At 39.5% G+C, this 25,768-nt stretch overlaps 1 protein-coding gene across 1 annotated transcript in view; it reads left to right on the plus strand.

The window, feature by feature from the left end:
* MIPEP (mitochondrial intermediate peptidase) overlaps window positions 1–25,768 on the plus strand; it is a 227,067-nt gene that overhangs the window by 74,546 nt on the left and 126,753 nt on the right. The window contains exon 11 of the mRNA XM_006083649.3: window positions 8,715–8,767. Within this exon, the coding sequence (XP_006083711.1) occupies window positions 8,715–8,767 (53 nt within the window). The remainder of the gene's footprint in view (window positions 1–8,714; window positions 8,768–25,768) is intronic.

Below are 25,768 nucleotides of genomic sequence, written 5' to 3' on the forward strand. Positions count from 1 at the left end.
CTGTAGAAAGTTGGCTTCTTTGTTTGAAGCAGCCTTAAAGGAGCCTAGGTGTATGCTTGATCTGGCAGGAGACAGTTTTAACCATCAGTGATAATGTTGCAGTTTACTTGTTTGCTAATTTGTGGAACTCAAATCAATATGAATGACAAAGTATACCCATTCTAAAAATACTTGTATTTTTTTCAATCCCAAGATCAAAGGATCACATGATGTTATAATGCAAACTAACATGTCTTTATGGTGAGAATGCTGGCCAAGTGATTGGGGTGCCCTGAGAGGGATAGTATTCCAGGTATTAGGATCCTGCTTCCCATATGTTTTGAGGGCGCTACAGGATTGCTGGGGTTGTCTATGCCATTGTTCCTTCAGTGTTGTCGTATCAGCTTCCCAGATGCAGCCACTCAGAAAGAGATTAATGCTATTAAATTCACCTATTTCTAGAGTAGCATATCAATTTCTTAATTTATGGTAGGAATTGTATCTAGCAAAATAACAGTCATCTGTACACGTTGCTTAGGTAGGCAAATCCACTTAAGAAACCAGATAATGGGTCAGAATATAGAAACGAAAAAATAAAATGTGTTGCCAAAAGCTAATTTAAAAGCTAATATGACTTGAAACTATTCTCCCTAGACATTTTTTTAAAATGTGTTTTTATTGATTTCAGAGAGGGAGAGAGAGAAAGAAACATATATGATGAGATAGAATCATTGATCAGCTGCCTCCTGCACATCCCCTACTGGAGATGGAGCCCACAACCCAGGCATGTACCCTGACCGGGTATCGAACCCTGACCTCCTGGCAGGCTCTGATAAGTGAGTCAACAATCTGATGGTTATATAGTCATTGATGAAGGTTATTTGGCAGGCATTTATTTATTAAATGCCCATCTTCTCACAAAGAATGTGTTTTGGTGAATGGTTCCGCTATTCACTCTCTTCCCCAAGACGGAACCTGGACTTACTTTATAACAGTCGTTCTCAAAGTGTGTTCTCTGGACCAGAAGCAGTAGCATCACCTGGGAACTTACTAGAAGTACAAATTTTCCAGCCCCATCTGAGGCTCACTGAGTCTAAAGTCCCACAATCTTGTGTTTCAGCAAGCCCTCCACATGAATTTCCCCCAACCCTTTATAATCAGTTATCAAGTCCTATAGATTCTACCTTCTTGAGAACTCCATGTTCCCTACTCTTCAGGCTCATTGCCATAGTCCTGGTTGAGGTCATTATTACTACTACTCACCCATATTGTTGCCAAACTGGTTTTCTAGCCTTTTGTCAGGCCCCCTTCAAAACCATCCTGGATTCTGAGTGCCTCGCAATGAACCTAGCTCAGTGTTAGACACAGAGTATGTACTCAGCACCTACCTGAAATAGAAACTAATGAATTAAATAATCACCATCAGAGGGATTTTTCTAAAAAGCAAATCTGGTCTTTTTTTTTTTTTTTTATTAAATCTTTATTGTTCAGATTATTACATTTGTTCCTCTTTTTTTCCCCCCATAACTCCCCTCCTTCCAGTTCCCACCCCACCCTCCGTCCTCACTCCCACCCACTGTCCTCATCCATAGGTGCACGATTTTTGTCCAGTCTCTTCCCGCATCTCCCACACCCCTTTCCCCCCCAAGAATAGTCAGTCCATTCCCTTTCTATGTCCCTGATTCTATTATAATCACCAGTTCATTCTGTACATCAGATTATTTATTCACTTGATTCTTAGATTCACTTGTTGATAGATGCATGTTTGTTGTTCATAATTTGTATCTTTACCTTTTTCTTCTCCTTCCTCTTCTTAAAGGATACCTTTCAGCATTTCATATAATACTGGTTTGGTGGTGATGAACTCCTTTAGCTTTTCCTTATCTGTGAAGCTCTTTATCTGACCTTCAATTCTGAATGATAGCTTTGCTGGATAAAGTAATCTTGGTTGTAGGTTCTTGGCATTCATCACTTTGAATATTTCTTGCCACTCCCTTCTGGCCTGCAAAGTTTCTGTTGAGAAATCAGCTGACAGTCGTATGGGTATTCCCTTGTAGGTAACTGAGTTTCTTTCTCTTGCTGCTTTTAAGATTCTCTCTTTGTCTTTTGCTCTTGGCATTTTAATTATGATGTGTCTTGGTGTGGTCCTCTTTGGATTCCTTTTGTTTGGGGTTCTCTGCGCTTCCTGGACCTGTAAGTCTATTTCTTTCACCAGGAAGGGGAAGTTTTCTGTCATTATTTCTTCAAATAGGTTTTCAATATCTTGCTCTCTCTCATCTTCTGGTACCCCTATAATTCTGATGTTTGTACACTTGAAGCTGTCCCAGAGGCTCCTTACACTATCTTCGTATTTTCGGATTCTTTTTTCATTTTGCTTTTCCGGTTGGGTGTTTTTTGCTTCTTCGCATTTCAAATCTTTGACTTGATTCTTGCGCTCCTCTGGTCTCCTGTTGGGAGTCTGTATAATATTCTTTATTTCAGTCCGTGTATGCTTAATTTCTAGTTGGTTCTTTATCACAACATCTAAGGTCTCATTAGATTTCTTGTAGATCTCAATAAGTTTATCGGCGGCTTCTCGACAGTTCTTGAGAGACCTTAAAAGTGTGGTTCTGAACTCAATATCCTCCACTGACAGTTTTGTCCTGTTTCTTTGTCTCCACATTTTTTATGCTTTCTTGGTGCACCTCCTAGTGGTCTTTGTGCGCAGTCTTGTTGTAGTTAAGCCTTGATTGTTGTAGTTAATACTAGGGGGATTTGACCTCCAGGCCAACTGGCTGTGAGAATCAGCTGTGTCTGCAGTGGGAAAACTTCTGTCCTCTGGGGAGGTGCTAATCTAGCCTTTGCCTGAGCTATCCGGCAAATGGCTCTGCGCAGGCTTGGGCGGGGCAGGTCACACGGGATCAACAGGGCGGGCGGAGCGAGCAGTCTGGCTGCTCTCTGTCCCGTCCCCAGAGGCTCTGCCTCTCAGAGTCCCAGTAACCGCTGCAAACCTCGGAGAGAAAGCTGCCCTCGCATTCCGACAGATGCCAGACAGTCCCGCTTCTCCCGTTTGAGTCTGGGTCCCTAGAGACTCGCCCCAGAACTGGAGCTCAGAGCCTGGGACTCCCTCCCAATTGAAAACGACAACCGCGCCCTCAGCCACCAGCCCGCTCCGCGTGCACCTCCGCACCTTTGTATTTTCCACACTGCGCCTCCTCTGAGTCTCGGTATGCTGTTCTCTTTCCTTCTAGTTGAAGAATTTCCCCTCAGCCAGCCTTCCTGTGGTTCTGGGTGATGTCCGTTCCGTCTTTTAGTTGTATTTTTGAAGTGGTTGTTCGAGGCAGCAAACTCCGGTGTTTACCTATGCCGCCATCTTGGTTTCCTCCGCAAATCTGATCTTATCACTCTCTTGTTTAACATTTTTCTGTTGCTCCATGCAAATCTGATCTTGTCACTCTCTTGTTTAACATTTTTTCTGTCACTCCATGTAATTCTTCCTGTTTCTTAGCTTTTTCCCCATCAAGCCTTTGGTGATTTTGACCCTACCTGATTCTCTAGCCTTATTTTCTGCTGTACTTATCAGCCAAGTTAGTGCCCTTTGCTCTTTACTAATACCTGTATGGTGCTTTTGCACTCTCTTACTTTAGCTTTGCTTTCCCTTGTTCTTTAATTCTTTTGTTCTTTAATTCTAACTGACATTTATGTGCCAGCAACTATGGTAGTTAGCTTCCAATAATTTACAAATATCATATACCGGGATGCCTTTCCCCTTTCTCATCTGGATTAAGTGATCCTATTCTTCAAAACTCAACTCACCTCCATTGCGATTTAAATACCTTTCTCCTAGGCTCTGTGTCAATGGTTCAACATCACAGACAAGATATACCATTTGTTTTGATGCTCTCAGATTGTTGACCCACTTATCTTTCTACTGCCTGCAACATTATTGGCCCCTTGGCATGAGTCATGTCCTTTTTTTTCTTTTTTTGTATCATTAGAGCCTGCACTCTATACCATCAGTTAGTAAATGATCATCTGTTGGAGGAAATATGTGCCAGGAACTGAACACTCAGGGACTAGAAAAATAAAATAAACCTACAAGTATCTTATGTTGGTGTACATCCATGATAGACATATGATCATGGAATATGAGAAAGAGTACCTTATTGTTCAAGGAGATAATATCTAAAGTGAAATTTGAAGGATAATGGTAATAAGGATAGAAGCTAACCTTTACAGAGCTCTTACTCAATGCCAGGTGTTCTGTTTAACAGTTTAAGTGCATTAAGCAATCCTGTTTGGGAGGTGCTGTTCACTCAGTCACCAAATAGCTATTGGGTGAATACTGAGTATCAGGCGGTGTTCAGGGTGTCACCAGGATATAATAGGGGAAAATGCAAACAAGTTCCTTGCCCTCATGAAGCTTAGGGGAAGAAAGCACAACACATGAAAAAATAAACATGTGCTGTGCCATATGGGGATATAAAGGCTATAGATATGACATTGAAGAAAGAAATTAAGGCAGATACAAATAAGTGGAAGCATATACCATGTTCATAGATTGGAAGAATTAACACCATTAAAACGGCTATACTACCCAAAGCAATCTATAGAGTCGATGCAATTCCTATTAAAATACCAATGGTATATTTCAAAGACCTAGAACAAAAAATTCCAGAACAGCTCCCAGGGCATTGGAAACTAAAGAGAAAATAAACAAATGGGACTACATCAAAATAAAAAGCTTCTGCATAGCAAAAGAAACCATCAACAAAACAACAAGAAAGCCCACTGCATGGGAGAACATATTTGCCAATGTTATCACCGATAAGGGTTTAATCTCCAACATTTATAGGGAACTCATACAACTTAACAAAATGAAGATAAACAATCTAATAAAAAAATGGGCAAAAGACCTAAATAGACACTTTTCAAAAGAGGACATTCAGAAAGCCAAGAGACATATGAAAACAGCTCAAAGTCACTAATCATCCAAGAGATGCAAATCAAAACAACAATGAGGTACCATCTCACACCTGTCAGAATGGCTATCATCAACAAATCAACAAATGACAAGTGCTGGAGAGGATGCGGAGAAAAAGGAACACTCTTGCACTGCTGGTGGGAATGCAGACTGGTGCAACCACTATGGAAGACAGTATGGAGTTTCCTCAAAAAGTTAAAAATGGAACTCCCATTTGACCCCGTGATCCCACTTCTAGGAATATATCCCAAGAAGCTAGAAACACCAATCAGAAAGGATATATGCATCCCTATGTTCATAGTAGCACAATTTACCATAGCTAAGATTTGGAAACAGCCTAAGTGCCCATCAGCAGATGAATGGATTAGAAAACTGTGGTACATCTACACGATGGAATACTATGCTGCTGTAAAAAAGAAGGAATTCTTACCATTTGCAACAGCATGGATGGAATTGTAGAGCATTATGCTAAGTGAAATAAGCCAGTCAATGAAAGAAAAATACCATATGATCTCACTCATTTATGGATAATAAAGACCATTATAAACTGATGAACAAAAATAGATACAGAGGCAGAGCAGCATCAAACAGAATGTCAAACTACAGCAGGAAGACCGGGGAGGGTTGGGGGAAGGTAAGAGATCAAGCAAAGGACTTGTATGCATGTATATAAACCAATGGACATAAGACACTGGAGGTTAGGGGAGGCCGGGGGAAGGCCAAGGGGGAAAAAAAAGGAGACATATATACTACTCTTTGTAATATTTTAAGCAATGAAAGAAAATTAAAAAAAAAAAAAAAGACCCCGAATAGCCACAGCAATCTTGGGGAAAAGAACAAGGTTGGAGGTATCACAATATCAGATATCAAACTACTACAAGGCCATTGTAATCAGAATATCCTCATACTAACATAAGAACTGGCATATAGACCAATGGAACAGAACAAAGACCTCAGAAACCAATTCAAGCCATTATGCTCAATTCATATTTGACAAAGGAGGCAAGAGCATAATGGAGTCAAGACAGTCTCTTCAATAAATGGTGTTGGAAAAATTGGACAGATACATGCAAAAAAATGAAACTAGACCACCAACTTACATCATACACAAGAATAAACTTAATATGGATAAAAGATTTAAATGTAAGACACAAAACCATAAAAACCCAAGGAAACATTAGCAGTAGAATCTCAAGACATCTCTCACAGCACTATTTTTCCTGATATGTTTCTGGGGGCTAGGGAAACTCAGGAAAAGATAAGCAAGTGGGACTACATCAAGCTAAAAAGCTTCTGCACAGAAAAACAAACAACAAAATGAAAAGAGAGCCCACTGTATGGGACAACATATTTGCCGGTGATACATCTGATAAGGAGTTAATTTCCAAAATATATAAAGAATTTATACAATTCAACAACGGGAGAACAATCCAATAAAAAAAAATGGGCACAGGACCTGAATAGATACTTCTCCAAAGAGGACATACAGATGGCCAATAGATATGAAAAAATGCTCAAGGTCACTAATCGTAAGAGAGATGCATATTAAAACTACAATGAGATAAATTCCTCACTTCATCCCCCATTGTGCCCGGCCTTCCTCCCACCACTGTCCCTGATTCACTGCTGTGGCTGGTCTTTCTGTGCTATGAACACGCCTCCTTAAAGACCTCCCTTTAGCTCTCCACCCCCCCCCCCACCCCGTCTCAGACCCTGTTTTTTTCAAAAAATACAACGAGCCCTGGCCAGTTGCTCAGTGGTTAGAGTGTTGGCACATGGATGGAAGGGTCATGGGTTCAATTCCCTGTCAAGAGCACGTACCTCGGTTGCAGGCTCGATCCCTGTCCCGATCAGGGTACATGTGGAAGGCAGCCAGTCGATGTCCTCTTTCTCTCTCTTCCTCCCTCTCTCCCTCCCTTCCTTCCACTCTTTCTCTCAAGATCAATGAAAAAAAATATCCTTGGGTGAGGATTTAAAAAAAAACAAATAACTAAAATGAGTTATCACCTTACACCTGCCATAATGGTTACCATCAATAAATCAACTAACAGCAAGTGCTGGCAAGGATTTGAAGAAAAGGAAATCCTAGTGCACTATTAGTGGGAATGCAGATTGTTGCAGCCACTGTGGAAAACAGTATGGAGTTTCCTCAAAAAATTAAATGTAACTGCCTTTTGACCCAGCAATCCACTTCTGGGAATATATCCCAAGAATCTCGAAACACCAATCAGAAATAATATATGCATTTATATGTTCATAGCAGACTTGTTTACAATAGCCAAGATCTGGAAACCGCCCAAGTGTCCATCAGCAGATGAGTGGATAAAAAAGTTGTGGTACATTTACACAATAGTATACTATACACTGTAAAAAAGGAGGAACTCTTACCCTTTGTGACAGCATCGAAGGACCTGGAGAGTACTGATATTATGCTAGAGGAAATAAGCCATTCATAGGAAGACAAATACCATATGATTGCACTAATATGTAAAATCTAATGAAAAAAATAAACCTATGAACAAAATGGAACTGGCCCAATGGATACAGGGAACAGATTGGCGGGTGCCAGAGGAAAAGGAGGTGGAGGGCCCTGAATAAAGAAGGTGAAGGTATTAGCTAAAGAACATATATCCATACCCCATGGACATGGACAATAGTGTGGTGAAGGCCAAGGGAGAGGGAGGGGGTATATTTGGAGGTGGGTAAAGAGAGGGGAAGGGGAGACATCTACAGTGTCAACATTAAAATTTTTAAATAAAAATATAAAGTGAATAAAGGCTATAGGGAAAATAATGCAGAGAAAAGGGGACGGAGGTTGCTATTTTATACGTATTGGTCAGTAAGTGGACTTGAGCAAAAACTTGGAAGAAGTGAGGAGTATGCCATGGAGACAGCACAGAGAAGGCCATTCTAAGAGAGAGGTAGCAGGTGCAGGGGCCTGAGGCAGGAGGCTGCCCTGTGTGATCAGGGAGCCATGGGGAGGCCAGTGCAGCCAGAGTAGACTGAGGGAGGGGGACAGTCGGAGGAGGTGGGTTCAGGGTATAGCCTGGAAGAGATCAGGTCACGTAGGAGGAGAACAAGAAAGCATCAGTGAGCAGAAATAAGTTTTCCAAGTCTTAAAACTAGTGTGGATCAAAGACTTGAACCCAAGCAGTCTGACTTCGCCGCCTTGCCTCTGAAACACTCTTTGTCACCTGTGTAGTTTGTGGGGAGGATGATCCTTCAGGTATCCATGCTTGTCTTTTTCATTGTTCCGTACCAGTCATCAAAAACAGTGTTATTATAGCATTTCTCCATGACATATTTTCTTTGCTAAGATTAGAGTTAATTCTGCTTTAGTTACATTTTAAATTGTTGCTTTCATTTTGGGGATCCACCCTAAGCTTCTTGCTTAGGTTTAGAAAGAACGTAATCTTACCTTTAATACACTAATCTTACCTCCATTATGTTTTATGGATTATATTTTGGGAGAAATTTCAACATGGCTGATTTAATCTATTAATGTTGACTTTTATTAGTTTATATTTTTAAATGATATTTGTTTACCTTTTCCCCAAATTCTGGGATTATGCCTTACTTATAACTCTCACTCATTGATTACAGAAAAGTTGAAATAAAGAGGCAGGTATTTCCTGCCAAGTCATGAATTTTTAGGGTTTTATAGAACTTTTCTGATATAATAACTGGTTTACATCTTATAAACTAGCTAAATTATTAATAAAAGTTGTGAAATAGTCGATAGCTTTCATAACAGTGAACTTTTTCATTGTAGGAATTAATGCCTTGGGATCCCCCCTACTACAGTGGTGTGATTCGTGCAGAAAGGTAAGTTTTTTGAGAAGGAAGAAAAAATTAGTATTTATTGAGCACTTTGCACATTAATTGTGCAACTACTTTCCTTACTCAGTTGCCCACATTACAAACTTCTGCCCACATTTTTTAATACGGATTACAAATGCTATGCTCTCAGTCACAGTAACATGCTTTACCTCTCCCCCACAAGCCTATTCTATAGCTTATGTCATTTCCTGTTTAAGACTTTAAAATCTCTCCCCATGATGTCTAGAATCTTGCCCTTCTCCTGTGTGTAGCTTCCAGGTTCTCTTTCTAGACTTTGAACATTTGGGGGATTGGAACTTTGCTAGAACCCTGTTGTATCCTGTTTCTGGTTGAGGGTAGTGGTCAGCAAATATTTGTTGAACCAATGAAGGAATAAAGTAGTACTTGGGATCTGGAAGGATATAAATGAAATTAAAACTTAGGAAACAAGTTTATTATTCCATTGGCTTCTGTATTCTCCTGTATTTATTTTATTGTGGCAAAGTGTAGATATTTTTTCCTAAAAATTTCCTACTTCTGTAATTTTTGTATTTGCATGTAAACCCAAGAAATATGGAGTTCTACTTAAAATGAACACATTTTAAAATGTTTTATGTCCCAAGTAACTTTATATGCACAATATGAATTTTTAAAAACTCTTAGGATCCTACTCTTTAGCAAATCATTAACATTTTTCTGTTTCTTTTTTTTTTAATCCTCACCCGAGGATATGTTTTACTGATTTCAGAGAGCGAAAGAAAGAGAGGGAAACATTGATGTGAGAAAGAAACATCAATCAGTTGCCTCCCTTGCATGCCCCAACGGGGTATCAAACCCACAACCTAAGTATATGCCACGACTTGGAATCCAATCTTCAACATTTTGGTGCATGGAATGACACTCCAGTCAATTGAATCATCCAGCCAGGGCTAACATTTTTCTCTTACAGATTTTTGAGGTATGCAGTTTAACTAAGATAATTAAGGTTGATTTAGGTAAGGAAGAAAATAAAAGATTTGTGCCTTTTTCTTCATTAATGCATGTTAGCATATATCACAATAATATATTTGTTTTATTGGTATTAAACTTTAAAGTGTTTTTATTACTATGTATTATTCAAACATCAAGTACTAAGTACTTCACTAAAATTAGACTTTTTAAAAATTATTTCTTTTGGTATTTGTCATACAACAGAAAACAATAACTTTATATGTTCTTTTCTGCACCCGCAGGAAGAGGTTCTTCAGAATCAATTAGTGTATTGAAAAGTTCACCCACATAATTTTTATTTGTTTTCCCCTCTTTGGCTTCTTTATTATATCTCTGTTCCCCAAATCAATTTACTGCCAAAGCACAATTGTCTCATAGCCAGGAATAATACTTCATCAAATACAATTTTTTATACATTATCTCAAATTCAGCATGTCATCTTCTCTATAAAAGCACATAAACTGTTATTCAAAATCTGTAATAATTTGATTATGATAAACAGTAAGTGCTTAGAATATATTATAGCTTAACATAAGGTATTGTTTTACTAATACACTGTTCCCTATAGTTGCATAAAAATATAATTTATCTTTTAAAATTCTTTCAAAGAAAGATTTGGCTTGGATGATTGGCCTATTAAGATGTAGCATAGCCCTAACCGGTTTGGCTCAGCGGATAGAGCATCGGCCTGCAGATTGAAAGGTCCCAGGTTCGATTTCCGATCAAGGGCATGTACCTTGGTTGCGGGCACATCCCCAGTGGGAGGTGTGCAAGAGGCAGCTGATCGATGTTTTCTCTCTCATCGATGTTTCTAACTCTCTATCCCTCTTCCTTCCTCTCTGTAAAAAATCAATAAAATACATTTTAAAAAAAAAGATGTAGCATAAAGGAATAAAATTTTTTCTTAATGCTTTCCATATTTATGTATGTTTTTTACTTTGAAAAGTAATATATTCAGTATATTTGTTTCTTTCTAATTTTTTGCTGTGTGATTTTTATGTGGTATTTGTCCATATCATGTTTATTAATTAATGCCATAGCCTTAAATTTAATATTTTTGTCATTTAACTGTATTTTGTAAATATAGCGTGCCCAAATGGTGGTTCTATGGATTACATATGAATATTGGAAGATTTGGAAAGATAAAATCAATTGGAATTTAAAGGAGATGTACTAATTAGGGGTATAAAATCTCTGTACAGTTTAATAGTGACCTTAAAAGCTGTTGAATAAATGGTAGTGACTTCCTCTTCTCCATTTCTACCAAAAATACAACATTGGAAAGTTTTTATGTTGCTAACAGAAAGTTCCCAAATAAGTTGGGAGTTCTCACAACCTCTACACCAACCACAGAGATGGGGTTTTATTGTCCGAATCAGCCACTTCAAAAAATGGGAACCCTTGAGTTTGGATTACAAACTCAAGGGCAGTGTGGCCAGGAGCATGTTTCCTGAAGTCAGAGGGACCTGGGCAAGTCCTGGTTCCACCATTAAATGAGCTACACACAACCTTTAGAAAGTTATTTATCCTCTCTAAGTCTCTTAGCAAGGTTATCTATAACAGGGGTCCTCAAACTTTTTAAACAGGGGGCCAGTTCACTGTCCCTCAGACCCTTGGAGGGCCGGACTATAGTTTAAAAAAAAAACTATGAACAAATTCCTATGCACACTGCACATATCTTATTTTGAAGTAAAAAAACAAAACGGGAACAAATACAATATTTGTATTTGCATGTGGCCTGCGGGCCGTAGTTTGAGGACCCCTGATCTATAAAATGAGGGTTATGATAGTCTCTACTTCATATGTCAGGATTAAATGAAATAATGCTTGTATTATTAGTACTAAAATAACATTATTATATGGGTTTGGACATCTGTGGATATTCTTCTGGAGAATGGTCCATTATGAAAGATGCTTTTTAAGTGTTCTCAAAAATCTTTTGAAAGAGGGGTCAGTTCTCCATTAAAGCTTCTCGAAGGAAACACTCATCTAATGAGTGTATCAAAATAGTTGTAGAATGTTCATTAGAAAAGTTTTAAGATATGATTTTATTGATTTCAGAGAGAGGAAGGAAGAGGGAGAGACAGAAACATCAAAGATGAAAGAGAGCCCTAACTGGTTTGACTCAGTGGATAGAGCGTCGGCCTGCGGACTGAAAGGTCCCAGGTTCGATTCCGGTCAAGGGTATGTACCTTGGTTCCGGGCACATCCCCAGTAGGTGGTGTGCAGGAGGCGGCTGATCGATGTTTCTCTCTCATCGATGTTTCTGACTCTCTGTCCCTCTCTCTTCCTCTCTGTAAAAAATCAATAAAATATATATATTTTTTAAAAAGATGAAAGAGAATTGTTGATCAGCTGCCTTCCGAACGCCCCCCCCCCCTAGGAATCGAGCCCACAACCCCCTCTTCCCCCCACTCCCCAGGCATGTACCCTGACCGGGAATCGAACTGTGATCTCTTTCTCAACCACTTAAACAAACCTGCCAGGCCAGCAAAGCTTTAGATTAGGGGTGGGGAACCTTTATTTCTGCCAAGGGCCATTTGGATTTTATAACATCATTCACAGGCCATACAAAATTATCAACTTAAACATTAGACTGCTCTATTTGGTCAATCATTTAATTAACTCACCCCTAATGCCTTGGCAGGGCCAGACCAAATGATTGTTCAGGCCTTATATGGCCTGCAGGCTGGATGTTCCCACCCCTGCTTTAAATGATAGATTAAGGATACTGACTCAGGGAAGTCCATCTTGCCACTGTATCCAGAGTGGAGGAACCCTGTGTGGTTGGCAGGACAATTCATTTTTGGATCCTACCCTTTTCAGGGTTGTGGGATCACTACTGCCTTCAAAATAACATTAGAGTTGTCATTCAAGGCCTTCTAGGATCTGATCACAACCCATTCTTCTTTAACAGTTTATATATATAAAAGCCCAGCACGGAACAGTGAAACTACCAGAACGACTGGTGGCTATGACGCACACTGCAGCAGCCAACTGGCCTGATCCAGGCCCCAATTGCACCTCCCCACCCCCAGCCAGCCTGCACCCTGATCAGCCCCCAACACACGGATAGGGGGCCCGGCCAACTGCCCGCAGCCCCTCCCCCTGGCCAGCCTGGCCCAATGGGTCCCCATAGGGGTGGGCTGGCTGGACCCCACCCGTGCACGAATTCGTGTACTGGGCCTCTAGTAAGTACATAAACATCCACAGTTATTTGGTGGCTATAACCTGCCTTTCCTGTACTCTCCCACAAGTCCTCTTCCTCCACAATTTACATAAGCCAAACTAAACTTCCTGTCCCTCACCCAGGTCCCTTTATGTCTCAGAAGAGCCTATATCTGGTGGCTAGTAAGATTCCTTTTATCCTCTTTTGCTGGCTTTCCTGTGAAGTTTTGCCAAGAGTGCAAAAGCCTCCAGGTCTGAATTGACCTTTGCAGCTCCTGCTTCCACCATGATTACAGACTGTGTGCTGTACAGTTGACCTTCTAATTATGTGTTCTTTTTGTCATTCTGTTAAATGGGCCTTCTCAACCATATCTTAAAGCTCTTAAGAACAAAGTATGTTTGCAGTTAAATTCGGAATACACACTTTGGGCTCTCCGTAAATACATACTGCTTATGTCAACAAAAGGTTGCATCTATTTAGGTTTCATTTTTTGCATGTATCTGTCCAATTTCTCGCAACACCATTTATTGAAGAGACTGTCTTAACTCCATTGTATGCTCTTGCCTCCTTTGTCAAATATTAATTGAGCATAATGGCTTGAGTCAGTTTCTGGGTTCTCTGTTCTGTTCCCTTCTGTTCTTGTGCCAGTTCCAGGCAGTTTTGAGCACAGTGGTTTTGTAATATAACTTGATATCTGTTATTATGATCCCTCTAACTTTGTTCTTTCTCAGGATTGCTGCAGCTATTCGGTGTCTTTTTTTATTCCATATAAATTTTTGGAGGGCTGTAAAATAAGCCATAGGCATTTTAATGGAGATTGCATTGAATCTCTAGATTGCTTTGGGTAGTATGGACATTTTAATGATGTTGATTCTACCAATCCATGAACAAGATATATTCTTGTTGGGGTCCAACCCCAGCAGGTCCAGGGGTCCCCAAAGGTGTGGACGGAGTCGGCGAAGAAGGAATGACACGGAGACAGCGTTCAGTTGATCAGCAGCCTAGCCAGGATCTCTAGCCAGGATCTCCAGCCAAGTTCTGTCTTTTATTGTCTTGTTACTTCTGTATTTATACCAGTTGATTTTAATCCTGTCAATTTCTATTCCAAAGGTTAGGGCGTTTCTTATCTCCATTCCAGGGAGTAAAGATTATGTAGCTTAAGGGTGATTGTTCGTAGTTAGAGTGATTAACTACCCACCTGGCATTTAGTTAAGGGGTTTTATTCCCTCCGTAACTTCAGGGAAAAATCCCTACCTGGGGAAACAACCTTTCTCGGGGAGGTGACCTTGGTTAAAACACATAGCACCAAGAAGGTGAGCAAACATTAAGAACAGTATGCCATATACGCCAGGTCCCTTCAAACATCTGTACAGATGTTTCTTCCCTGCAGCGACTATGTCAAGCAGCAAGGATGGACCGGCTTCCGGCATATTCTCCCACTTGTTTATATCTTCCTCATCTCTTTTTTCAACATCCTGTAGTTTTCCAAGTACAGGTCTTTTACCTCCTTAGTTAAGGTTATTCCTAGGTATCTTAATTTTTTTGTTGCAATGGTAAATGGAATTTTTTTTTTTTTTTTTTTAGTTTCCCTTTCTGTCAGTTCATTATGGTATAAAAATGCCATAGATATTTTGTATCCTGCTATGTTGCTGAATTCATTTATTAAATGTAGTAGTTTTTTTATGGAGTCTTTAGGGTTTTCTATGTACAATATGTCATCTGCGAATAATGACATTTCTTCTTTTCCAATTGGGATACCTTTTATTTCTTCTTCTTGTCTGATTGCTATGGTTAGCACTTCCAATACTATGTTGAACAGGAATGGTGAAAGTGGGCATCCCTGTCTTGTTTCTTGCAAATGGTAAGAGTTCTTTCTTTTTTACAGCAGCAGAATATTCCATTGTGTAGATGTAACACGATTTGTTAATCCACTCATCTGCTGATGGCACTGAGGCTGTTTCCAAATCTTAGCTATTTTAAATGGTGCTGCTATGAACATAGGGGTGCATATATTCTTTCTGATTGGTGTTTCTGATTTCTTGAGATACATTCCTAGAAGTGGGATTACTGCATCAAATGGGAGTTCCATTTTTAATTTTTTGAGGAAACTCCATACTGTTTTCCATAGTGGCTGCACCACTCTGCATTCCCACCAGCAGTATACAAGGGTTCATTTTACTCAGTGGGCAAATACTAAAACCATTTCCCCTAAGAATAGAAACAAGACAGGGATGCCCACTGTCCATGCTGTTGCAAATGGTAAGAATTCCTTCTTTTTTACAGCAGCATAGTATTCCATCGTGTAGATGTACCACAGTTTTCTAATCCATTCATCTACTGATGGGCACTTAGGGTGTTTCTAGATCTTAGCTATGGTGAATTGTGCTGCTATGAACATAGGGGTGCATATATCCTTTCTGATTGGTGTTCTAGCTTCTTGGGATATATTCCTAGAAGTGGGATCACGGGGTCAAATGGGAGTTCCATTTTTAACTTTTTCAGGAAACTCCATACTGTCTTCCACAATGGCTGCACCAGTCTGCATTCCCACCAGCAGTGCACGAGTGTTCCTTTTTCTCCACATCCTCTCCCGCACTTGTCGTTTTTTGATTTGTTGATAATAGCCTTTCTGACAGGTGTGAGATGGTACCTCATTGTTGTTTTGATTTGCATTTCTTGGATGATTAGTCACTTTAAGCATGTTTTCATATGTCTCTTGGCTTTCTGAATGTCTTCTTTTGAAAAGTGTCTATTTAGGTCTTTTGCCCATTTTTTGATTGGATTGTTTATCTTCATTTTGTTAAGTTGTATGAGTTCCCTATAAATGTTGGAGATTAAACCCTTATCGGTGATAACATTGGCAAATATGTTCTCCCATGCAGTGGGTTTTCTTGTTGTTTTGTTGATGGTTTCTTTTGCTATGCAGAAGCTTTTTATTTTGATGTAGTCCCATTTGTTTATTTTTCTCTTTAGTTTCCAATGCCCTAGGAGCTGTATCGGTGAAGATATTGCTTCGGCAATGTCTGAGATTTTGTTGCCTTTGGATTCTTCTAGTATTTTTATGGTTTCCCGTCTTACATTTAAGTCCTTTATCCATTTTGAGTTTATTTTTGTGTATGGTGTAACTTGGTGGTCTAGTTTCATTTTTTTGCATGTATCTGTCCAATTTTCCCAACACCATTTATTGAAGAGACTATGTTGACTCCATTGTATGTTCTTGCCTCCTTTGTCAAATATTAATTGAGCATATTGGTTCGGGTCGATTTCTGGGCTCTCTATTCTATACCATTGATCTATATGTCTGTTCTTGTGCCAGTACCAGGCAGTTTGGAGAAGAGTGGCTTTGTAATACAGCTTGATATCTGGTATTGAGATCCCACCTACTTTGTTCTTTCTCAGGATCGCTGCAGCTATTCGGGGTCTTTTTTATTCCAGATGAATTTTTGGAGTGTTCGTTCTAAGTCTGTGAAATATGCCGTTGGTATTTTAATGGGAAGTGTGTTGAATTTATAGATTGCTTTGGGTAGTATGGACATTTTAATGATGTTGATTCTACCAATCCAAGAACATGGTATGTTCTTCCATCTGTTTATGTCTTCCTCTATCTCTTTTGTCAACGTCCTGTAGTTATCTGAGTAGAGGTCTTTTACCTCTTTAGTTAAGTTTATTCCTAGGTATCTTAATTTTTTTGGTGCGATGGTAAATGGGATTGTTGTTTTAGTCTCTCTTTCTGTAAGTTCACTATTGGTGTATAGAAATGCCATAGATTTCTTGGCATTAATTTTGTATCCTGCTACATTGCCAAATTCATTTATTAAGTCTAATAGTTTTTTGATGGAGTCTTTAGGGTTTTGTATGTAGAATATCATGTCATCTGCAAATAAGGACAGTTTTACTTCTTCTTTTCCAATTTGGATGCCTTTTATTTTTTCTTCTTGTCTAATTGCAATGGCTAATACTTCCAGTACTATGTCGAACAGGAGTGGTGAGAGTGGGCATCCCTGTCTTGTTCCTGTTCTTAGGGGAAATGCTGTTATTTTTTGTCCATTGAGTATGATATTGGCTGTGGGTTTGTCATATGTGGCTTTTATTATGTTGAGGTATGATCATTCTATTCCCACCTTGCTGAGAGTTTTTATCAAAAATGGGTGTTGGATTTTGTCAAATGCTTTTTCTGCATCAATTGATATGACTATGCGGTGTTTTTCTTTCAATTTGTTTATGTGGTGTATCACGTTTATTGATTTGCGGATATTGTACCATCCTTGCATCCCTGGGATAAATCCTACTTGGTCATGGTGTATGATCTTTCTGATGTACTGCTGGATCGGTTTGCTAAGATTTTCTTGAGGATTTTGGCATCTGTGTGCATGAGGGCTATTGGCCTGTAATTCTCTTTCATTGTGTTGTCTTTACCTGGTTTTGGTATTAGGGTGATGCTGGCTTCATAGAATGAGCTTGGAAGTGTTCCTTCCTCTTGAATTTTTTGTAGTAGTCTGAGGAGGATAGGTTTTAGTTCTTCCTTGAATGTTTGGTAAAACTCCCTTGTGAAGCTGTCTGGTCCTGGGCTTTTGTTTGCTGGAAGCTTTTTGATGACTGCTTCAATTTCTTCCATAGTTATTGGCCTATTGAGATTTTTAGATTCTTCCTGATTGAGTTTTGGAAGGTTGTATTTTTCTAGGAATATGTCCATTTCCTGCAGCTTGTCTAGTTTGTTGGAGTAGAGTTGCTCATAGTATTTTTTAATAATCATTTGTATTTCTGTGGTGTCTGTTGTTATTTCACCTCTATCATTTCTGATTTTGTTTATTTGGGTCCTCTCTCTTTGCTTCTTGGTGAGCCTGGCTAGAGGTTCATCGATCTTATTTATCCTTTCAAAGAACCAGCTCTTGGTTTCATTGATTTTTCTGTATTGTTTTTTTGGTCTGTATGTCATTTATTTCTGCTCTAATCTTTATTGTCTCCTTCCTTCAGCTCACTCTGGGCTTTTTTTGTTGCTCTCTTTCTAATTCATTGAGATGTAGAGTTAGATGATTTACTATCATTTTTTTCTTGTTTTTTGAGATAGGCCTGTAGAGCTATAAACTTCCCTCTCAGGATTGCTTTCAGTGTGTCCCATAGGTTTTGGATTGTTGTGTTTTCATTGTCATTAGTTTCCAGGATGTGTTTAATTTCTTCTTTGATGTCATTGGTAACCCAATCAATATTTAATAACATGCTATTCAGCTTCCAAGTGTTTGAGTATTTTGGGTTGTTTTTATTGTAGTTTATTTCTAATATTATGCCATTGTGGTCTGAAAAGATGTTTGGTATGATTTCAATCTTCTTGAATTTGGGGAGACTTTGCCTGTGACCCAATATGTGGCCTATTTTTGAATCTGTCCCATGAGCACTTGAGTGGAATGTATATTCCGTGGCTTTGGGGTGAAGTGTTCTGAAAATGTCAATTAAGTCCAGCTGATCTAGTGAGTCATTTAGGATTGCTGTTTCTTTGCTGATTGTTTGTCTAGAGGATTTATCCAGTGATGTCAGTGGTGTATTAAAATCCCTTACTGTGATTGTATTGTTTTGATCTCTCCCTTGTTATCTTCCAGGAGTTTTTTTTAATGTATTTGGGTGCTCCTGCATTGCGTGCATATATATTTATCAGGGTTATATCCTCTTGTTGTATTGATCCCTTTAGTATTATGAAGTGGCCTTCCTTATATCTTGTTATGGCCTTTACTTTGAGGTCTATTTTGTCCGATATAAGTATTGCTACCCCAGCCTTTTTTTCATTTCCATTTGCCTGAAAGATATTTTTCCATCCCTTTACTTTAAGTCTGTGTGAATCTCTTATTCTGAGGTGGGTCTCTTGTAGACAGCAAATATATGGGTCATGTTTTCTTATCCATTCAGCCACTTGATGTCTTTTGATTGGAGCATTTAGTCCATTTACGTTTAAAGTTATTATTGAAAGGTACTTGTTTGTAGCCATTTCTATTTTTTGTGCCTGTTTTCTTTCTGAGCTTTTTATTTCTTCTTTTTACACCAGTCCCTTTAGCATTTCTTGTATTGCTGGTTTGGTGGTGATAAACTCCCTTAGCCTACTTTGGTCTGTGAAGCTTCTTATTTCCCCTTCAATTTTGAATGATAGCCTTGCTGGATAGAGTATTCTTGGATTCAGTCCTTTGCTTTGCATCACTTTGTAAATTTCCGTCCATTCTTTTCTGGCCTGATGTGTTTCTGTTGAGAAATCATTTGATAATCTGATAGGGGATCCTTTGTAGGTAACTCTCTGTTTCTCTCTTGCAGCCTTTAAGATTCTCTCTTTGTCTTGTACATTTGCCATCGTTATTATGACGTGTCTTGGTGTGGGTCTTTTGGGGTTCATCTTGCTTGGGACTCTCTGTAGTTGTGTGACTTTTTTCTTCCCCACCTCAGGGAAGTTTTCTGATATTATTTCTTCCAGTAGGTTTTCTAACCCTTGTTCCTCTTTCTGTTGTTCTGGCACCCCTATTATTTGCATGTTGTTTTGTTTCATGTTGTCCCATAGCTCCCTTAGGCTCTCCTCCTGTCTTTTAATTTTTTTCTCCAATTGCAGTTCAGATTGGGTGTGTTTTGTTTCCCTGTCTTCTAATTCGCTAATTCGGTCCTCCGCTTCTCCTAGTCTACTGTTGATACTTTCAATGGTGTTTTTTATTGCAGCTATATTACTCTTCATTTCTTCTTGGTTCTTACATAAGTTGTTGATTTTTTTCATCCGTTTTATCTTGATTCTTGCATAAGTTGTTGATTTTTTCCTCCATCTGGTTTATGCATTCTAGGACCCTTAATCTGAATTCTTTTTCTGTCATGCTGCATACCTCTGTTTCACTTAGCTGCGTTTCTGGTGAGTCCTCCTTTTCTTTCTCTACCCATGTTTGATCTCACCGACATATCTAGATGTTGAGTCGTTCTGGGGCTGCTCCTTGGGTGGCAGTGGCTCCTCGGGCTGTGTTTGCTCCTCGGGCAGTTGTGGTAGCAGCTGCTCCTCAGTTGGCAGCAGCTCCTCTGGTGGGTGTTGTTCACAGCTGTGGTGGCTCCTCTGGCTGGTGGGGGGAGGCTTCACACACAGCTGCTGTTCCTCAGACAGAGGGTGTGCTGATCACGAGGCTGCTGTTCCTTGGATGGGGGCGGGCTACACACGCAGCTGCTACTCCTTGAACTGGGGCGGACTGCTCTCCTGACTGCTGTTCCTTGAATGGGGGCTGGCTGCACGCTGCTGTTGCTCCTCTGATGTGGTGGGCTGCTTGTGGGGCTACTGCTCCTTGGACTTGGACAGGTTGATTGCAAGTCTGCTGCTCCGCTGACGGGGGTGGGCTGCTTGCGAGGCTGCTGCTCTTTGGATGGGAGTGAGCTGCATGCATGGCTGCTGCTCCTCGGACGGGGACGTGCCACTCACCCGGCTCCTGCTTGTCGTGCAGGTGCAGGCTGTTGTGGCTCTGCTCCTCGGACCGGTGTGTGCTGCGCAGGGCTACCGCTCCTCGGACGTGGGTGGTCTGCTCGTGTGGCTGCTGCTCCTCGGACCGGGGTGGGCTGCTGCTGCTTCTTGAATGGGGACGGGCCGCTCGCAGAACTGCTGCTCCTCGGATTGGGCAGGCTGCTCGTGCGGCTACTGCTGCTAGGACGAGGGCAAGATGCTTGTGCAGCTGCTGCTCCTTGGACTAGTGCAGGGTGCGGGCTGTGCCCAGCTGCTGCTCCTCGGATGGGGGCGGGCTGCACAGGGCTGCTGCTCCTCAGACGTAGGTAGACTGCTTGTGCGGCTACTGCTCCTCGGACAGGTCGGACTGCTTGTGTGGTTGCTGTTCCTCGGACGGGGAAGCGGGCCATTCACACAGCTGCTGCTCCTTGGACAGGGGCAGGACACATGAGGCTGCTGCTCTTAGGCTTGAGGCAGGCTGCTCACAGGGCTGATGTTCCCTGGACAAGAGTGCGCCGCTCACGTGTCTGCTGCTCACGTGGTTCTGGAGCAATTTTTTTGCTCCTCACATCAGAGGTCAAGATAGAACCAAACTGCCCCAACCGGTTTGGCTCAGTGGATAGAGCGTCAGCCTGCGGACTCAAGGGTCCCAGGTTCGATTCCGGTCAAGGCCATGTACCTTGGTTGTGGGCACATCCCCAGTAGGGAGTATGCAGGAGGCAGCTGATCGATGTTTCTCTGTCATTGATGTTTCTAACTCTCTATCCCTCTCCCTTCCTCTCTGTAAAAAATCAATAAAATATATTTTTTTAAAAAAAGATAGAACCAAACTGATTGATGATCCACAGTAGGAGGAGGGTGGCTTTTGCTGGTCAGATCTCCACTACATAATGACCACCATACCTTTGTCATGGGCTGCGGGCTCCACACCCACCAACTTGTGGTGAATCAGCCCTTGTAGTGGAAGCAGTTTCAGGCCTTCAGATTTTTGGATTCAGTGCTATGTAACTTTTTCCTATTGTAAGTAATTTCTTTTTTTTTTATTGATGAGAGAGAGTGAGAGAGATATTTGTTGTTCCACTTATTTATGTATTCATTGGTTGCTTCTTGTATGTGCCCTGACCAGAGATCAAACCCACACCTTGGCGTATCGGAATAACGAGGCTCTAACCAACTGTGCTACCCAGCCATGATCTCTTTTTCTTGACCAGGAAGCTTGAGCAGTTGTACATGAGTATCCATTTCATGTGGGTGGACATGGCGGCAACTCCTCTCCCTTTGGTGGCCAGAGACAGAAAGAGGCCAACTGTTTTTTTCTTAAAAGACTTTGAATACATTGGCCCACAGTCTTCCGGTCTCCAAAATATGATAAAAATTTGCAGAAATCTTGTTGAGGATCCCTTGTATGTGATGACTGACTTCTCTCGCTGCTTTCAAGATTTGCCCTTTGGTCCTGGCCAGTGTGGCTCAGTTGGTTGAGCGTCATCCAGTGCACCGAAAGGTTGCTCGTTGGATTCCTAGTCTGGACACCTTAGAGCATCACATGCCTGTGTTGCGGGCTCAATCCCTAGTAGGGGATGTGCAGGAGGCAGGCAGTCATTGTTTTTCTCTCTCTCTCTGTCTTCTCCTCTCTCTAAAATCAATTTTTTTAAAAAATTGGCCTGGCCGGCATAGCTCAGTGGTGGAGCGTCAACTTTTGAACCAGGAGGTCACAGTCTGATTCCAGTCAAGGCACAGGTCAGTGAGTGGAGTGCAGGAGACAGCTGATCAATGATTTTCTCACATCATTGATGTTTCTATCTCTCTATCCTTCTCTCTTCTCTAAAATCAATAAAAATATATTTATTTAAAAATTGGAAAAATGTATTTGCCCTTTGTCTTTGAAAGTTTGATTATAATGTGTCTTGGTATGTGTCTGAGTTCATTTTTCTTAGAGTTTGCTGAGCTTCTTGGATGTTTATATTCATGTCTTTTCTAAAATTTGGAAAGTTTACAGCCATTATTATTTTTAAAATATTCTCTCTGACCCTTTCTTCTGGGACTCCCACAATGTGCATGTTGGTCCATTTGGTGTTATCCCATAGATCTCTGTACTCTACATTTCTTCAATATCTTTTTTTTTTCTGTTCCTCAGGTTCTATAATTTCTTTTTTGTTTGTTTTTATTTGTTTATTGTTGTTGTTAATCCTCACCTGAGGATATTTTTTCCATTGACCAGGAATTGAACGCAGAACCCTATAGAGTGCAGGCTGATACTCTAACCACGGAGCACCAGCCAGGGTTCCATTTTCTTTTTTATCTTCAAGATCACTAATTATTTTTTTCTGCTTCTGAATTTTTCTAATAAATTTTACATTTTAGTTGTTGTAGTTTTCAGCTTCAGAATTTCTTTGTGGGTTTTGTGTGTGTGTATGTGTGTGTGTGTTTCTTTCTCTTTTATTGATATTTCCATTCCATTCACACATTTTTTTTTAAATTTTCTCTACGTCTTCCTTTAGTTCTTTGAGTATCCTTAAGATTATTGTTTTAAAGTCTTTACCTGCTGTATCTGCCATTAAGTCCTTTTAGGGACAAATTCTTTTTAATATATTTTTATTTTGAATGAGTCATATTTTCCTATTTCTTTATATGCCTTGTGATTTATTTGTTGAACACTGGGCATTTGAATCTAATTATGTGGTAACTCTGGAAATCAGATTCTCCCCCTCCCCCAGGGTTTACTTTTTTGTTGTTGTTGTCACTGCTTTTGTTTATTGTTTTTGATGCTGTCTCTATGCTGAGGATCAACCTGAGGTGTAAACTTAATGCCTTTTTATGTCTTTTCTGAGCCTTTCCTTAGGTTGTGCATAGTCTGTTTCTAATTTACCTAATATATGCTGGTGTTTTTGAATGTCCTGTTCTTTAATGTTTGGCTTCTCAAAGGGGAAAGGTGAAAAATGAAGGAGGAATAAAAGGGCACTGGGTTTTTTAAGTTTCCCAAAAGTTACTTTAGCCAGAGGTAGGAGGAGCTTGGCAACAGTCTGTCCACATCTTTGTCTGCACATCTGAGATCAGAAGTAGCAATCAGAAACTAGAGCACACATCCCCAATATTTGGGGGACAGTCTTTTGCCTACCTTCCTATGATGGAAGCTTAGATTATTGACTTTAGATCTCTCTTCTTTTCTAATATTTTGAATTGCTATTAATGTTCCTCAAAACACTGCTTTTACTGCACCCCACAAATTATAAATTGTATTTTTATTTTAAAAGTTTTTGAGGTTTTTACTCATATATTATTTGGGAGTATGTTGTTTAATCTTTAAATACTTTGTGGTTTTCTAGCTTTCTGGTTTTGATTTCTAGATTAATCCCATTTTGTTCTGAGAGTACGTATTGTAAGCTTTCTGTTTTTTGAAATTTGTTAAGGTGTGTTTTATTTTCTCGAGTGTGGTCTATCTTGGTGAATTTTCAATGTGATATTTATAAGAATGTGTATGCCACTGTTGGATGAAGCAGTCTCTATATGTCAATCATATCCAGTTGATCATGCTGTTGAGTTCAACTCTGTTTTCACAGATTTTGTACCTGCTGGATGTGTTCATTTTTGATAGGTGGATATTGAAGTCTCCAGCTGTCATAGTGGATTCCTCTATTTCTCCTTACAGAACTATCAATATTTGCCTCTTGTATTTTGAAGCTCTGTTAGGTGCATGAACATTAAGGATTGTTGTGTTTTCTTGGAGAATTGATCACTTTATCATTACATAATGTCCCTCTTTATCCTTTTCCTTAATAACTTTCCTTTTTCTGAGGTCTGCTTTGTTTGAAATTAATGTAGCAACTTTCTTTTGATTAGTGTTAGCATGATATATCTCAATTACTTTACTTTTGATCTATCTTTATATTTAAAGTGAATGTCTTATAGACAACTTATTGTTGGGTCTTGTTTATTTTTTAAATGTTTTTATTGATTTTAGAGAGAGAGGAAGGGAGATGGAGAAACATTGATGAGCGTGAGAAACATCAATCGGCTGCCTCTTGCATGACCCCTACTGGGGATTAAGCCCGCAACCCAGACATGTGCCCTGACCAGGAATCAATCAGCCAGGTACCTTTTAGTGCATGGGAACACTCAATCAACTGAGCCACACAGGCAATCTCCGTATTGTAATGGTTATATTTATACCATTAATGTTTAAAGTGATTAGTTATATAATTGGATTAACGTCTGCCACATTTGTTGCTGTTTTCATTGTTCTTATTGTTTCTTTTTATTTTGCCTTTCACTCTTTTCTGCTTTGTATGATCTTAATTATTTTGATTCTAGTTTTTCTCCTCTCTTTTTGAAATCCTTTTATATTAGTTGCCCTAAGGTTTACAATACATGTTTACAAATAATCTAAGTTCACTTTCATATAATACTGTACTGCTTCATGGTTAGTGCAAGTACCCAGTTATTCTTTTCAGTCCCTCATAATTTTTCTGTCATGCATTTCACTTATCCATAAGTTACAATCACTTAATACATTGTTGCTACTATTATTCTGAACAAACTGTTGTCTGTTCAATTATTTAAAAATAAGAAATAAAACTATTTTTATATCTTCATTTCTTCCTTCTTCAATGCTTTCTTTCTTTCTGTAGATTCAGGTTTCTGACTATCATTTTTCTTCTTCCTGAAGAACTTCTTTTAACACCCTTTGCAAGTCAGATCTACTAGGGTAAAATTCCCTCAATTTTTGTTTGTCCAAGAAAGTTTTTATTTCTCCACTTTTGAAGGATAATTTTGATGGATACAGAATTCAAGGTTTGTGGTATTTCACATCACACTCCTCTTGCATGCATGGTTTCTGAAGAGAAGTCTAAAGTAATTCTTATCCTTGTTCCTCTATGGAGGTGGTTTTCTTCTGGCCTCATTGAATATGTTTTTGTTTTGTTTTTTTCTGCAGCCTAACTATGATATATGCCTAAGTGGAGTTTATTTGTTTTGTTTTTCTGCTTAGTGTTCTTTGACCTTCCTGGATCTGTGGTTTGGTGTTTATCTTTAATCTGGAAAGTTTTCAGTCATTATTACTTCAAATATTTCTTTTGTTTCTTTTTCTCTCTCTTCTCCTTCTGGTATTGCCAATACGTGTGCATTACACCTTTGTAATTGTCCCACAATTCTTTGGGTGTTCTCATCTGTCTTTTTTATTCTTTTTTTTCTCTTTGCATTTTAGTTTTGGAAATTTCTGTTGACATTCTTTAAATTCACTCAGTGTTTCCTCAGCAGTATCCAGTCTGCTGATGAGCCTATCAAAGACCTTCATTTCTGTTTAAATGTTTTTGATTTCTAGCATTTCCTTTTTAATTCATTTTTTAGAGTTTCCGTCTTTGTTCTTATATTCTCCATGTATTCTTGTGTATTCTCTACTTATTCCTTTTGA

This window comes from Myotis lucifugus, unplaced genomic scaffold (genome assembly GCF_000147115.1).
Source record: "Myotis lucifugus unplaced genomic scaffold, Myoluc2.0 scaffold_7, whole genome shotgun sequence".
In the NCBI taxonomy this organism is placed as follows: domain Eukaryota; kingdom Metazoa; phylum Chordata; class Mammalia; order Chiroptera; family Vespertilionidae; genus Myotis; species Myotis lucifugus.